General features: G+C 65.2%; 1 protein-coding gene across 3 annotated transcripts in view; it reads left to right on the top strand.

Moving 5' to 3' along the window:
• PRDM16 (PR/SET domain 16) overlaps positions 1–10199 on the top strand; it is a gene marked incomplete at both ends in the record, with an annotated part of 284479 nt that extends 274280 nt beyond the window's left edge. For 2 of the 3 annotated variants that reach the window (XM_081087367.1, XM_081087366.1), the window contains 5 exons: positions 3072–3241; positions 3780–3954; positions 7608–7844; positions 8846–9020; positions 10065–10199. In XM_081087367.1, the coding sequence (XP_080943493.1) occupies positions 3072–3241; positions 3780–3954; positions 7608–7844; positions 8846–9020; positions 10065–10199 (892 nt within the window). The remainder of the gene's footprint in view (positions 1–3071; positions 3242–3779; positions 3955–7607; positions 7845–8845; positions 9021–10064) is intronic. The other variant, XM_081087368.1, reaches the window with a different exon arrangement.
• Positions 10200–12470: the final 2271 nt, after the last annotated feature.

The following is a 12470-nucleotide window of genomic DNA, read 5'->3' as shown; positions in this document are numbered from 1 at the left end:
GGGCTGGGTCCCTCATTCCTCCTTAGCTGAGTACGAGGGCTGGGTCCCTCATTCCTCCTTATCTGAGCACTAGGGCTGGGTCTCTCCTTCTCCCTTAGCTGAGTACTAGGGCTGGGTCCCTCCTTCCTCCTTAGCTGAGTACCAGGGCTGGGTCCATCATTCCTCCTTAGCTGAGTACTAGGGCTGGGCCTCACCTCCCTTAGCTGAGTACTAGGGCTGGGTCCCTCATTCCTCCTTATCTGAGTACTAGGGCTGGGCCTCTCCTTCTCCCTTAGCTGAGTACTAGGGCTGGGTCTCTCCTTCCTCCCTTAGCTGAGTACTAGGGCTGGGTCCCTCCTTCTCCCTTAGCTGAGTACTAGGGCTGGGTCTCTCCTCCCTTAGCTGAGTACTAGGGCTGGGTCCCTCCTTCCTCCTTAGCTGAGTACTAGGACTGGGTCTCTCCTTCTCCCTTAGCTGAGTACTAGGGCTGGGTCTCTCCGTCTCCCTTAGCTGAGTACTAGGGCTGGGTCTCTCCTTCCTCCCTTATCTGAGTACTAGGGCTGGGTCTCTCCTTCTCCCTTAGCTGAGTACTAGGGCTGGGTCTCTCCTTCTCCCTTAGCTGAGTACTAGGGCTGGGTCTCTCCTTCTCCCTTAGCTGAGTACTAGGGCTGGGTCTCTCCTCCCTTAGCTGAGTACTAGGGCTGGGTCTCTCCTTCCTACCTTGGCTGAGTACTAGGGCTGGGTCTCTCCTTCCTCCCTTATCTGAGTACTAGGGCTGGGTCTCTCCTTCTCCCTTAGCTGAGTACTAGGGCTGGGTCTCTCCTTCTCCCTTAGCTGAGTACTAGGGCTGGGTCTCTCCTTCCTCCCTTATCTGAGTACTAGGGCTGGGTCTCTCCTTCTCCCTTAGCTGAGTACTAGGGCTGGGTCTCTCCTTCTCCCTTAGCTGAGTACTAGGGCTGGGTCTCTCCTTTCTCCCTTAGCTAAGTACTAGGGCTGGGTTTCAGAATCTCTGTCCCTTTCTTAACAGTTACCGACAGCATTTCTCCCTGGGGTGTGGCCCTGTGTGGGGTGGGACGCTGCCCAGGGCCATTCCACCCCCTCCTCCCCACCCCCCCCCACCCCCGGTCCCTCGCTGTGTCCCCGGGCTGGCTTCTCCGCATTCCCTGCAGTGGTGCGGGCACAGTCATGGCAAAGTCCCCTGCAGGCCCTCCCCGCCCGCCACTGTGGCCACCATCTGCTCGTTCCTGGCGGGCGCAGTGGTGTTGTTATTCTATGCGGCGCGGCCATAAATTTCAGTTGCCACTTGTCAGTTTATTTACAAGGCAAATCCCAGCTGCTCGCAAGCCCTGCTCCCCAGAGCCCTGGGCTGGCGCTCCCCTAAGTCTCAAACAGGCTTGTTTGTCTGGGCCATTTACTGAGATTAGAACTCGGGAGGCCACTCGGGACTCTGTGCCCACGGAGGGCCTGGCCACCCACCCTCCCGGCTCCCCAGAGGCCGGAGGGAGGATCCCACGAGGTCCTGACCTCCTGCCTGGGAACCCGCGCCCTGCAGCCTCGTTCTCACTCGGGACCCCGCTTCTCCAGGTCCCACGCTGCCCTCCAGGGACTTGTTGACAGAGACAGGAAGGGGCGCCGTGTGAGCGAGCACAGACCGGGGCGGGCACAGCTCAGCCCGCACGCCTGCTGGGTGGGCAGGGGGTGAGTGCCCAGACCCGGGCTGGGCCAGCTTGGCCTTGCACTTGTCCTTCCTGAGCAGCCGCCTAAGGAACAGGGCTGCGTGGGAGCCTGACACCGTCGGACAGAGAGAGACTGACAGGGTCCCTGGCCGAGTTCCAAAGACCGGGCACTTGTTTGTGCCCGTGTGCACATGCACCACATGTGTGCATGCACCCACACTACACACACACACACACACACACACGTGCCCACATGTGCATGCACGTGTGCACACTAACACACATGGACTGTGTGCACGCATGTCTGCACACCCACACATACCAGAATGTGCGTGGGCACGCAGGTACACGCTGACACGTGCACCGTGTGCACCCACGTGTGCATGGGCATGTGTGTACACAATAATACACATGCACCGTGTGCACACACACATGCACATGCACACGGTGTGCAGCTCTAGCTGGACACAGTGCAGGTGGGAGCACCTGTCCGTCACCGGCCTTGCTTGGTCTTCCACCACCAGGAGGGGGCAGCATGGTGACTTCTCGGTCACCCTCTGGGGCCCTGGCTCTCTCCCTGTGTCTGGCGGGGTGTCTTGCTTCTCCACGCTCACATCGCTAGCTCTTGTTTCGCCCTCTGTATGGGGGTCGTGAGAGTGGGCGTGAAGGCCAGGCCCCGCCCGAGGGCCCCACACCCACGGGGCGTCACTCGCAGGTGCCTCCGCTGGTGCAAAACGGCTGTTCCCCCTCAGTGAGCGCGGGGTTCGGAGAAGGGGCGTCAGCGGAATGTTCTGGTGGGCGCGGCGGAAGCCCCTGCACCGCGCGGGCTGCAGGTGGGGCCCACGGGGCACACGGATGAGCTGACCGTTGGGCTGCCCCCCAGTCAAAGGGGACCGTGTGGTCATCGAGGTCCCTGCAGAGGAAGCAGCCTGACGCCACAAGGCTGGGAGCCCCCACCCCCAACCGATGGAGCAGCGAGCTCAGGGCCCGGGGGGTGGGGGGACTAGCCCGAGGACCCCACTCTCCTCGCCCCGCACCAGGTGGGGGTGTGCGGGGGGCTGTCTACTGGCCCCCCTTCCCTGGACCAGCTGAGCGTCTTTCCATGGTGAGATGCTGCCCCCATGAGGCGGCTGGGAGCACGTCGCCCTGTGGGTGGACCTGCCAGGCGGGAGGCCACGGAGCTGGGTGACCCAGCACTGGGAGGACGCAGACGCTGGGGAGTCTGGGCACCGCACACCCAGGGGCACAGCCCCACCGGGTCCCCCTCCTCCAGCTAGGGCACACCCCAACATGGTTCGCTGCCCGCAGGTCAAGGTCGAATACCTGCTCCTGGCACAGCCTTGCCGTGCCCACCTTCAGGACCACGGGGCGGGGCCGCCGGCTGCGGGGCCGCCTCTGAGGGTGTGTGTCCTGCAGGTGCAAGTACTGCGACCGGTCCTTCAGCATCTCCTCCAACCTGCAGCGGCACGTCCGCAACATCCACAACAAGGAGAAGCCCTTCAAGTGCCACCTGTGCAGCCGCTGCTTCGGGCAGCAAACCAACCTGGACCGGCACCTGAAGAAACACGAGCACGAGCACGCGCCAGGTGAGCACCCCAGGGGAGCACCGCAGGGGAGCACAGCCCAGGGGAGCACTCCCAGGGAGCACAGCCCGGAGAGCACCCCCCAGGGGAGCACAGCCCAGGGGAGCACCCCCAGGGGAGCACAGCCCGGGGAGCACCCCCCAGGGGAGCACACCCCAGGGGAGTACAGCCCAGGGGAGCACCCCCAGGGGAGCACAGCGCAGGGGAGCACCCCCCAGGTGAGCACGCCCCAGGTGAACATGCCCAGGGTGAGCACTCCCCAGGTGAGCACAGCCCAGAGGAGCACAGCCCAGGGGAGCACACCCCAGGGGAGCACAGCCCAGGGAAGCACACCCCAGGGGAGCACTCCCAGATGAACACGCCCCAGGGGAGCAGGCCGAGGCGAGGAGACCCCACGTGCGCGCCTGCAGGCAGCCCGGGAGGTGGTTCTGGAACGAGGGTGGGGGGTGGGTAGAACTTGAATGATGGGGCGATGAGGTGGGAGAGGAGCAGTGGGGAGCAGAGCAGTACAGCTGAGGGTCCCCCATCCCCCTCCACGCAGTGAGCCAGCACTCCGGGGTCCTCACGAACCACCTGGGGACCAGCGCCTCCTCCCCCACCTCTGAGTCGGACACCCACGCACTTTTAGACGAGAAGGAAGACTCCTATTTCTCTGAAATCAGAAACTTCATCGCCAACAGCGAGATGAGCCAGGTGTCGGCGCGAACAGACACACGGTAAGAAGCCCCTGCCGGGCCCCGGGGCTGTGTGGGCGCCCGGCCCCCCGTGCGGCTGAGCCCAGAGCAGCCCCCCACCCCCCGCTCCTGTCCCCGGGCCGGACCCAGGGCTCTGCAGCGGATCCCATTCCGTCCCAGCTCTGCCGCCAGGAAGCTGGGGAGTGTCAGCAAGGGCTCCCCCCGCCTCAGTTTCTCCCCCGGACGAGGCATGGCCTTGGCGCTCACACGTGTGCGACCAAGTGTCAGCAGTGGGGGAGACCGCCACGGCCCTCGCCGCCTGAGCCTCGGGGACGCTTGTTTAGCCCCAGGCACTGAAGGTTTCCGAACAATGGTGCTGCCCCTTAATCACAGACACATGCACACACACACACGTGAGCACGCACACACAGAGACACACACCAGCAGCGGCAGAAAAATGGAGGATTCGGGTTCAAGAAGGAGGAGGGCGTCTGCACAACCCCGTTCACGGGGCTCAGCTCGTGGCACTGCCCTCCTCCCCCCAGCCCCCACAAGGACCTCCGACCCCAGGAAGAGCTGCTCCTTGGGAGACGGCTGGTGCCAGACCGGGCGTCCGAGAACCAGAGGCACGGCCAACTCCCAGAGGCCTCGGGGTGCGATCCCCTGGTTCCTCAGAGGGGAAGCTGAGGCCCAGAGGAGTGGGGCGCCTGGCTCCCACCACACAGCCAGGCCCAGGGCACTGGCCGCCATGGTGGCCACGGGTGGGCTGCAGTTGTACCGTCCCTGGGCCCAGGGCCCCCGTCCACCCCCAGCGGGTGAGGGCAGTGCCCAGGAGAGGATTCCTGCCCTCGGGATTCCCAGGGCGCCATCCTACCCCCTGACCTTGGCATGCGCGTCCCCCAGGGCTTTCCTGCTGCTCAGGGCAGGGGAGTGAGGGAGGCTCAGACGGAGGAGGCTGCCCGAGTCCCCAGAGAGCCGGGCAGAGCCAGCCACACACCAGGCTCTCGGACCGCCCCGCCCAGGGAGCCCGAGCCCTGGCTGGAGGTGCCCCACGTCACTGTTGAAAGTGGGAACGAGGGTCTCGGTCAACGTACATCCCTCAAGTGCGGGGCCCCTGGCAGATCCGTGGGGCCGGTGTGAACGGGTGGGCCTCCCTCGGCACCACTGCCCTTGGGCGTCGGGGGGTTCAGGCCCCACCGGGGGTCCCGGCCTCACGGCTAACGGTGCCCCTGCACGTCCCTCTGTTGGAGGCCTGGCCCGCAGGAGCCTCGGAACGTGACCTGATGGGGAAGATGCGGTCGCACTGGGGTTGGGTGACCCTCATCCCATGTGACTGGGGACCTTGTAAAGGGGGAGATTTGGACACAGACGTGCACATAGGATGGATGTCACGCGAAGACGGAGCAGAGAGAGGGGGCGGGTCTACAGGCCGAGGATGCGGGCAGCCACCCGGAGCGGGGGCCTGGGCCGGGTCCCCCTCACGGCCTGAGGGACCAGCCCGTGACACCTGGACCTTGGGCGCCGGCTCCAGAGCCAGGAGAGAAGGTCCCATTGTTGATGTCCGGCCGTGGGCTGTGTCCCGGCCGCCCCAGGGACAGGCACGCGCCCCGGGCAGCTGTTTGGAGGCCTGCACGCGTGTCCTGTGTCCTCTCTGCCTGAAGCGGGCACCAGGGCCCCCCACAGTGCCCGCTGGGCCCTCAGGAACACCCCACCCGGTGCGGGCCGCCTGCCAACGAGCAGATCCTCGGGGGGAGGGCACACAGGTGAAGAGGTGGTCCCCGGCCCCGGGCAGAGACGCCACACGGAAACGTGCCCGGTGCGGGCGGGTTCCACGGGAGGACACACAAGGCTGCGGGCTGCACATGCTCCGCGTCCCGGTGCCCGCAGCTGCCCGCCTGCTCACCACGTCCTCAGCGTGGGGGTGGGGGGCGGGGGTCTCACGTCCCTGAGAGGGCACAGGGCTCGAGGGGCCAGGACCCCTCAAGGGCCCCGCAGAGAGCCCACAAGGAGACAGGACGCTGTTGGCCACAACACCTGGTCCGAGGGCCGCCACCCCCCACCCCCATCACGGTGGGATGGGCGCGCCCCCGGTGCCCACACGGGTGCCCAGTGACAAGGAAACACGCTGGGCCCACCCCCCTCCCCCAGGCGGGTCAGCTGTCAGAACCCCTCTCCTCACGGGACAATGAGGAATGAAGACACACGGCCAGGGCGCACGGTCGGTCCCCGGCACAAGGGTGGCCCCAGAACTGCCCTGTTGGAGGTCAGAGGTCACTGGGGAGGAGGCCCGCCTGCCGGATCCGTGTCCCTGGCCCAGTGGACGGATTCCCGTCGGCCCTGAGGGTCCAGGAGGTGCAGGGTCTGGGAGCCCGGAGCTCAGGTCAGGTGTGGGCTCAGCCAGCGAGCGCCTTGCCCGCCGCCCCCCTGCACGCGTGCTGGACACCTGGGGCCTCCTGCCCCCGCACCCCGTCACGGGCTTCCTGACGAGCGGAACCCAGGCCTGAGGGAAGCGAGGACTCACGCCCGCCCCGCGTGGGCCCACAGTGAAGCCCCACCCGGGCTGGAGGGGCCCAGGGCCTGCACGTCAGGGGACTTGTCTCAGGCAAACCTGTCCCGGCGGGTCTGCCGCTGACTGAACCCCAGAACGCAGACTCCGTCTACTGAACCCCGGGACCCAGACACGGTCCACTGAACCCCAGAACCCAGGCACCATCCACTGAACCCCAGAACACAGACTCCGTCCACTGAACCCCAGAACACAGACTCCATCCACTGAACCCCAGAACAAAGACTCTGTCCACTGAACCCCAGAACAAAGACTCCGTCCACTGAACCCCAGAACGCAGACTCCGTCCACTGAACCCCAGAACACAGACTCCGTCCACTGAACCCCAGAACACAGACTCCGTCCACTGAACCCCAGAACACAACTCCGTCCACTAAACCTCAGAACACAGGCACCGTCCACTGAACCCCAGAACACAGACTCTGTCCACTGAACCTCAGAATGAACCCAGACTCCGTCCACTGAACCCCAGGACCCAGGCACTGTCCAGTGAACCTTGGGACTGAGATTCTGTCCACAGAACCCCAGGATCCAACACCCCTGCAGAACCCCGGAATCCAACACCGTCCGCAGAACCCCGGGACCCAACACCCCTGCAGAACCCCAGGACCCAACACCATCCGCAGAACCCCGGGACCCAACACCCCTGCAGAATCCCGGGACCCAACGCCATCCGCAGAACCCCGGGACCCAACACGGTCCACTGAGGGGCCCCTGGCCATGGGCCGTCCCACGTCCTGAGTCCCCGAGGCTGGAGGCGCAGCACCTTCGGGCTGGGCCGCAACCCTCCTCGACGTCTCCTGTGCCCGCCGGACCCTGGCCCAGCGCCAGGCCGGCCACGGCGCCCGACACACAGTGTCCGCTCTGCCGGGAGCCCTGCCAGGGCGGGGCCCTGCCCGTCCCCGGCCACTCGCTTAGCAGCATCCTCCTCTTCTTGAGTCGCTCACCTCACAGGGACGGACTGGGACCAGGCAGGGACAGCCCAGGCCCACAGCTCAGGGATCTGGGGCCACAGAGGCGCGCTCTCCAGGGGGGCTGGGCGGGTTGGGGTGCAGCGGGGGAGAGCTGACCGGAGCTGAGTCACCGGCCTTTGGGAGTCGGTGGCCAACTCCCTCCCGTGCCGTTTCAGGCCAGAGGTCCAGGAGCTGGACGGCACCGCGCCGTGCCCAGGCCTGGCCAGCGGGAAGCCGGAGGACGGTGAGGAGGAGGAGGAGGAGGAGCTGGAGGAGGAGGACGATGACAGCCTTGCGGGGAAGTCCCAGGACGACAACGTGTCCCCCGCGCCCGAGCCCCAGGGCGCCTACGAGGACGAGGAGGACGAGGAGCCCCCCGCCTCCCTGGCCGTGGGCTTCGACCACACCCGCAGGTGGGTGCCAGCCTCCGGGCCACGGCCTGGCAGCTGAGAGAGCCGGGCCCAGCCAGGGAGGACTCACGCCCAAACCTGCAGCGAGCCTCCCCCTCCCTGCGGGCCCCTCCTCCCTGAGGGTCTCTACCGCGGGGGCTTCTGCACGTAGGCCAGGGAGAGCCCCGGCCTGGGGGGAGCCAGGCCCAGCCACTCACACACCGCATGCAAACATGCGCGCACACACATGCACACATGCAAACATATGCAGACGTGCACATGCAGACACATGCATAGACCTGTGCACGTGTGCATGCACTAGCACATGTGCGTACCCGCAAACACGCACGTGTGCACACACAAGGTGCATATGTGTGCATGTGTGCAAACACGTGTGTGGACATATGCGTGCATGTACGTACACTATGTGTGTGCATGCACATCGAGAGGCCTGGGAGAAGAGTGCAGGGGAAGGCACGGAGCGAGCTGGTCCAGCCGCAGAGCCACATGGTATCTGTCGCCTGGGGGTGCCGTCCAGCGTCCCGCGGGTGCTGTGGTGCCGAGGCTGAACCCCGTAGTTTTGGAAGTTGTGCCAACCAGAGCCCCTTCCCCTGCATCCCGAGTGCTGGCCACGCCCCTGGCAACGGGCAGTGCCAGCTTCCAGGAGCCCCTGAGAGCTGAGGAGTCCCTCCACAGACAGCCACCCCCCCCCCCCCGGGTCCTGGGACTGGAGTCCTGAGCCCCCTCAGCTGCCCAGACTCGGGAACCAAGGCCTCCCGTCTGTCCTTGTCCCTGGAAGCCTGGATGCCCCGCCTGCTGCTTGCAACACGTGTGCGTGTACTACCCGCTCCGTGGTCCTCTGTCCGTGCTTTCCTGCGTCCGTGTGGCTTCCGTCCTGGTGTCCGTGTGTCCGCGTGTCTGTCTTGTGCATGTGGCTCGTGGAGACCCGTGGCGTCACGTGTCCGTCATGTGCATGCGGGCGTCAGGGCCGAGGCCGCGGCTCACAGGCTCTCCGGTTGGTGCAGGTGCGCTGGGCCGCCGGCGGGCGGTCTCTTAGCTTTGGAGCCGATGCCGACTTTTGGGAAGGGGCTGGACCTGCGCAGAGCAGCCGAGGAAGCGTTTGAAGTTAAAGATGTGCTTAATTCCACCCTAGACTCTGAGGCTTTAAAACAGACCCTGTACAGGCAGGCTAAGAACCAGGTAGGTACCCGCAGAGCCCTCCCACCTCCCCAGGCGAGGCAGGGCCAACCTTACCTCTCGCATGGCCACCCCGGGCCTGCCTAGGGGCCCAGGACCCCCTGGCCCGCCCGTGCCCATGGCATTGGCTAAAGAGACGCCCCAGCAACCGGCACGTCCCTGCAGCAGCAGTGGGGAGGGAGGGTTGAGAGCAGAAGGACCTGGGCAGGACACTCAGGGACATGGAGGTCACTGTCCTCTTATCCCCAGAAGGCAGTACCGCAAGCAGGTTCCCAGGTGAGGCTGCCCTGCCTCCCGCCCTCTGTGACCTGCCAGAGTGACAGAGCCAGGTTCCCTCGTAGCCAGCTGCCTGTGGGGGCACAGGTCCGCGCTGGAGCCCTGACCGGGTCAGGGAGGACCCAGGCTTGGCTGGGGCCCGTTCCCGAGTGTAGCGGCCGCAGAACAGAACCCGCCTCCCGTCTGGAGGCCACAGGGTCTCAGTCAGCTCTGCAGCTCCCGAGTCTCAGCAAAACCGTCTGTGTGTCTGTCTGTGTCTTTTTACTAATTCTGTCCAGTGTTGACTCCCCACCAGCTTGCACCCCGTGGCTCACAGCAGAAGGTGCCCTGGGACTGAGCACGCTCGTGTCCTCATGCACCGCCTGTCCCCACGGGCGTCCCCTGGGCAGGGCCTGACTGCAGACGGGGTCTTAGCAATGACCCCTGGCACCTCCAGGGTCCCCACAGTGCCCACTTGCCCACGGGTTTGCAGGTCACCAGGCGGAGAAAAGGGGTAGAGGAGGTGACTGCAGGGGGAACACCCCAGGAGGCCAAGGGACCCCTCTGCCAGGGCCATGGTGTCCGAGCTCCCCGCTGCGGCCTCCCGTCTCCCTCATCCAGGCCTGGCTGGGGGAATCTGGCCTCCATGGGCCGGGCCCTGGCGCCGGCCCTCTCTCCTCCCGTGTGGGTCTGAGTGGGCCAAGGCAGTGGGAGGCGGGAGGGGGTGAGGACGGAGCCGGCCGGGGTCCCACGGCTCACCTGCCGCCTGCGTCGCGTGTCTTCCCCCGCCAGGCGTACGCAATGATGCTGTCCGTCTCCGAGGACGCTCCTCTCCGCGCCTCCGCCCAGAGCCCCCTGGATGCATGGCTGAGCATCACGGGACCCACGCCCGAGGCTGGAGCCTTTAACCCCATCAACCACCTCTGACCGGCCCGGGGGGCTGGGGCTCGCGAGGTGACCTCGGGCCCCACATCGCGACAGAAATCCCAGCGAGGCCTCAGGAGCCTGCGCGGCCCACGGCCAGGGAGACCCTCGCCCCTGCATCCGACGGCTCCGCGGTGTCTGCCCCTGGTCTCACCTGCCTTTCCCAATGGAAACCCAGAAGCCGAAGTCCCTGAGGTCGTCGGGCCCACGTCTCTGAGAACCGGTCTGGAGGGCACCATCAGGACAGCCCGGCGCACGGAACGGCCTGGCGGCACAGCCCGCGGGCACCGGCGGCACTTCCTCCCGCACTGAAGCCGGGGCCGCTCGGGGCCGGAAGGAGAGGGCAGACCCGGGGTGCCCGGCGGAGGGGAGGCCCACACGATTTTTATAGTGAAAATGACAAGAACAGCCCTTTTGGTAACCTTATTGACGACAGAGTCTATTTAAGCATGTGGTTTTAATAATAGACAGTATTTTTTAAAAAGAAATTGAAAAAGGACTTGCAAATTGTTTTGTAAAAGTAATTTTGCATCGCTTGGGAACCTGAGCTTATTGGCAAAGCCACGCCCTCCCGGCCGCACGGGCTGTACTGTAGCGAACGGGGAGGTTTTCTGTCCTCGGCCCTCTTTGTAAAGCCAACGTGGTTTGGTGGCGGCGGGCGGGCCGGGCACCGGGCCACGCCTGTGAGCCAGTTCAGACTGCACCAAGGATTCTGAGACGTGTCCCAGGCCGCCCAAGGCTGGGACTGGGACATGTGCCTGTCATTGTGTGACATGTGATCCGTGCCCGTGGCCCGCAGGCAGCTCCTCCTCAGACCCCCCAATTATGTGGGAAGGTCGGAGAGGTGGGCCGGGCAGCTTGCGTTCCTCCCGGTCTGTCCTCGGCCACCAGACCCGCCCCACCGCTGCTCTTCAGAAGGCAGGCCTGCTGGCCGCCTCCGGTCTGCAGGCCACCTCCCCCGCCCCGTCAGACGGGCGCGGGCAGAAGGCGGGGGCGCCCCTGGCCACCGTGGGGGACACGCCCGCTCCCTGCGCCGGCCACCAGGCCGCCCCGCGTGCCTCTGAGAGCGCAGATTCAGGATTCGCTGCCGCACCGCTCTCCGCGCGGGTTCCGGCAGGCGGGACCGGCTCCAGAACCGAGGACGTCCAGCCAGAACCTGGGCCTGCAGCAGAGACAGCCCAGCCGGCCGGGGCCGCGCCTCCCTCCCGGGGACCAGTCCACTTCCCCACTCATGGGCTTTAAATTATTCCCATAGGGGCCAAGTTCAAATAATAATTTTTTTCCCTGATGGAATTGACCTTAATCTGTATATAACTTGTAATTTTTTTCTAATTTGTTTCTTTTCTTATTTTATTTCTTCCTTAACAGTATTTTTTTGGCATTAGACATTCTTATTGTGAAGAAATAATGTTAATATAAGTACCCAGTGAAGGACCAAACCGTGTAATAGGTTGTGTGTTGTGACTGAGAGCCAGGGCGTGGGCGGCCTCCACGCCCCGAGTCCCGCGTCCCCGCGAGCCCCGCCGCGCGGCTGTCCCTTTCCAGACAATCATGTGTTTTTGTTAAATTTGAGTTGCGTTTGCATTTAAGACAAGTGTTCTATTTATTTCTTTTAACGTTTGGCAGAAAAAAGAGCAATAGCGTCCCAACACGAGAGAGAGGAGTCGCGAGTCGCCCTGAGAAACGGGGGCGCGCAGTGAGGGTGACGCGCATCGCACGGTGCCGTGTCCTCCGCTGGCCCGGGGGGCGGGAAGCGTGCACGCCGGTGCCCACACGCCCACCACAGCGGCCCCGGGCGGAGAGTCATCCATGCGGGTGTCGGGGGCCCAGCTTCGCCCCCCAAGGCCCCTGAGATGCCCCCAGCCCGCGGGTCCCGGGGAAAGGGTGCCCCTTCTCAAGCCCCGTGAGGCAGCAAGTCCGAGCGCCGCCCTGGCGTCTGCTGAGAAGAGCTGGCCCGGGCCCGGCACAAGGATTCGCAAACACAACCGCTCCCACCTCCCCCCGGCCCGGCCCCGGCGCCTCCCCTCAGCCAGGGCTGCCCCGTGCGGCTCGGAATTGCCACCGTCCCTCACCTGGATGGGGTCCCCATGAAAAGTCCCCTCAGAATCACCCGTGTCTGTACCCCGATTAATGCTTCCTGCCGGAGAAGGGGGCGTGGTGGCTGTGGAAGAGGCGGTTTGGATGGGCGGACACCTGAGTGGTGTCCCCAGCCGTCACGGCGCCACTGTCCACCCCGAGGGCCACCCCTGCTGTCCACCCCGAGGGCCACCCTTA

This window comes from Myotis nattereri (genome assembly GCF_964212035.1).
Source record: "Myotis nattereri genome assembly, chromosome: 3".
In the NCBI taxonomy this organism is placed as follows: Eukaryota; Metazoa; Chordata; class Mammalia; order Chiroptera; family Vespertilionidae; genus Myotis; species Myotis nattereri.
This window is presented reverse-complemented; position numbering and strand designations above follow the sequence as displayed.